We start from the raw sequence: 2,899 nt of genomic DNA on the forward strand, positions 1-2,899 counted from the left end.
TTGTTAATCTATCTTTGTAAATGTTGTCTTAACTATAAACTAATACTAAACATGTAAATGAATTCTTATCTATCTTATCTCGTAACTCTCTTTGATTACTTCTACAGCTGATTAGTCTGCGGAATAAATAGACATAATGGTCTATACCTATTTATGGATAAGAATTCAGGAAATTACTATTTAAAGTAATTTCCTCCAAATATTATCTACCTTTTGGATAATATTAATTAACAATCTTTTATTGTTAATTTCATGTAACGATACACCCCGTCACATATTCAAAATAGCTCGCACCGATCTCAATAGTTAATTAACGAATCTGTTGAATGTTGCAGAGGCGTTACTGAGCCCTTGTTGCATTTCTAGCCATGCCCACAGCAATGGCATGGGGTGCTTACTGCTGTAACGAAATAGCATATCACGCGTAAGGATCTAATTGGACTTATCCGTCAGGTAAGCAACTTTAAAACTCTTCCTCTGCATATCGCGTACGTGAAGTAATCGGAGACACCTTACCTACACTGTTAGCAGCAGTGTAGATTAGCTTATACTAAATCAGTATTACCTAAAGGTGCCTCGTCACAGATCCTGAAGTACCTGTAAGGGCACCGCGCAAGTGAACATCGTCCTCTTTTTTAATATTAAACGATTGTTGGTACACTATTGTGTTAACGAGACAAATAAATCAACAAAAAATTGGTTTCATGCAAATATGGATTTTTAATTCTACAGTTCCCTAAGCTTTAGAGGCAGGAATACGAATTTAATCGAAAATCATTGATATCAATGGAGTTTCTCGGATGTCGAAACAACAAAATTGCGGGATCGTTATCCCTTGAAGTTCCTAAGCGCTAAATTCATTATGCTTGATATCTACAACTCGTTCGCCATTGAAAGCCATTGTTAAGTACTTGACAAGAGTTCGTGTACCATATATCCAATCCCATATTACGCAAAAGCATGCTACTCGTCCTGCAACGATCGGGCAATGGCTCGAGCAATTTCATCCTCATCGTATGCCTCATTGCTGTGATCTGTCGACGTTGCAGCGGAGGACGTCGGGATTGGCGACGAAGAACTGACAGGAGCTGGTGTTGATGCGGGGGGTGCAGGTGCAGACAAGTTGCTCGCAAATAAATTATCCCCGACAGAGAACGGATTCGTCGCAGCAGCTGAAAGCGGAGCTGCTGCGCCAAACGATGAGCTCCCAAGTCCGCCTCCTGCCATCATCTGCTGCATTCGCGCCATTCCGTTCGGGTCACTCATCATTTGACTCATCTGTTGCAGCATCCCGGGGTTTTGCTGCAATACTTGCATAGACTGCGCCAGGAAAGATGGGTTTTGCAAGACCTGCGCGAGCATGGGATTCTGTTGAGCCACTTGCTGCACCATAGGATTGTTCATCATCGTTTGCAGCATCGCTGGATTCTGCAACACACTCTGGGCCTGAGCTGCAAAGTCTCCACCCAATCCACGATTGCCCGAAGATGGAGCAGCTCCAAATGGCAACGCTGCCGCTGGTGCAGGACCGTCCAGAGCCACTGCTGTCGAGTCTATAACAGCCTTGCAAGCCACCAAATTCTCCCACCTTTCCGGCGTTGGAACGAGCACCACGTGGTTCTATCGCATAGCTCGCATATGAGTCTTTGTATTTTTTCAAAAAGGATTGTAACTCACCGCTTGAACAGCTTCCTGGAATCCAAGCAGCTTGACACAATCCTGTCCAGCTGTTCGATCGAGGAGTTTGGCCTTCAACACAGAGTTATCGACTCGTAGTTTGCGGTACTTTTCTTCGTTTGGATGGTCGACGACGTTCGCACAAATCTTTTGTAAGGTGCGCACTGCCGTTGCATACTGCTCGGGTGGCTCTGCAGCGCGCATTTGTTGCAGAAATGTCCGAAGCTCAGCGGGCGGTGCAGAGCTTGCGCAAGCAGTTGCTGGACCTGCTGTTGTGCCAGGCGTGAGAGTCAAGTGCAGCGCACAGCCAGCAGTCACGCGGTAATCGGTTAGTAGTTTATCGTCCTGTAGGATCTGCCCTTGAAAAATCAAGCGCTGGGCCGATAGGGGATACTGCTGCGCATTTTTCGTCTCGATATGCTGCTTGAGCGCCAGGACCGACGTCGTTGCGAGATCTACATTCACGTGCAAGCTCTCCGAAGCACCACTTACTACCTTAATTATCAGTTCGTCCGCCATTTTGTCAAATGAATCTAGAATTTACGAAAGAGGTTCTGCAAAGCTGACTGATGACTCCAACAACGTGAAGACGGCAAAGCTGTATCGGGCTAAAGTTGCCCTAATGTTACACAGTCCCCATTAAGTGCATTTGTTGCACTTAAGGGGATGGTCAATTACTAAATAATAGTAATTAGACCCAACACTCGGGTGTGGTGCACATTTGTGACCAACCCTTGTGGATGTGATGCACATGGGTGCATTCACATTAGGAGGGATGACGCCCAGCGTCATCCATGATGACGGCTAGCGTCATCAGTTACGCGAGGTATCTATAAAGATACGCTCGCAATACATATTAAATGATATCTATAGAGATAACATTTTAATTGGCAAAAATAGGTATTTGTATTTAATTATATCAAATATAAATCAGTCTGAAAATTACTCCCTACTTGGTAAGTGCGCACGAGGAGACGGATTACCACTCCCGTGACGACACTTTACCAGAGTTCTTAGTGAGTTGGGTGAGGTCGCTTGCGCGCCCACCACAACTACCTCACTGCACGCAAGAGAAGCAGGTTTAACCGCTTCCTCGCTGTGCTAGGGTGTGTGTTTAAGTAGAGCGTGGTCGCATTACGACGTGCCCGCCTACACTTGGTAGCACTTGAAATCCTTCCCACGACCCGCATCTCTGCGTGTGTACGTGAGGATGAGCCTCAAT

At 45.6% G+C, this 2,899-nt stretch overlaps 1 protein-coding gene across 1 annotated transcript; it reads right to left on the reverse strand.

The window, feature by feature from the left end:
* Positions 1 to 696: 696 nt before the first annotated feature.
* CCR75_008464 (uncharacterized protein) lies at positions 697 to 2,208 on the reverse strand. The gene is made up of 2 exons (XM_067966516.1): positions 1,678 to 2,208; positions 697 to 1,620 (listed from the first exon to the last, which is right to left on the reverse strand). The coding sequence occupies exons 1-2, from the start codon at positions 2,194 to 2,196 to the stop codon at positions 964 to 966; spliced, it is 1,176 nt and encodes a 391-aa protein (XP_067815671.1). The 5' UTR covers positions 2,197 to 2,208; the 3' UTR covers positions 697 to 963.
* Positions 2,209 to 2,899: the final 691 nt, after the last annotated feature.

This window comes from Bremia lactucae, linkage group LG8 (assembly GCF_004359215.1).
Source record: "Bremia lactucae strain SF5 linkage group LG8, whole genome shotgun sequence".
NCBI lineage: Eukaryota > Oomycota > Peronosporomycetes > Peronosporales > Peronosporaceae > Bremia > Bremia lactucae.

What these genes read in the sequence shown, in the direction of transcription:
- CCR75_008464 (XM_067966516.1), bottom strand. Translation starts at nt 2,196, where the DNA reads ATGGCGGACGAACTGATAATTAAGGTAGTAAGTGGTGCTTCGGAGAGC. An exon ending in TCCAGGAAGCTGTTCAAGCG is followed by an intron (nt 1,621 to 1,677) that starts GTGAGTTACAAT and finishes GCTATGCGATAG; the next exon opens with AACCACGTGGTGCTCGTTCC.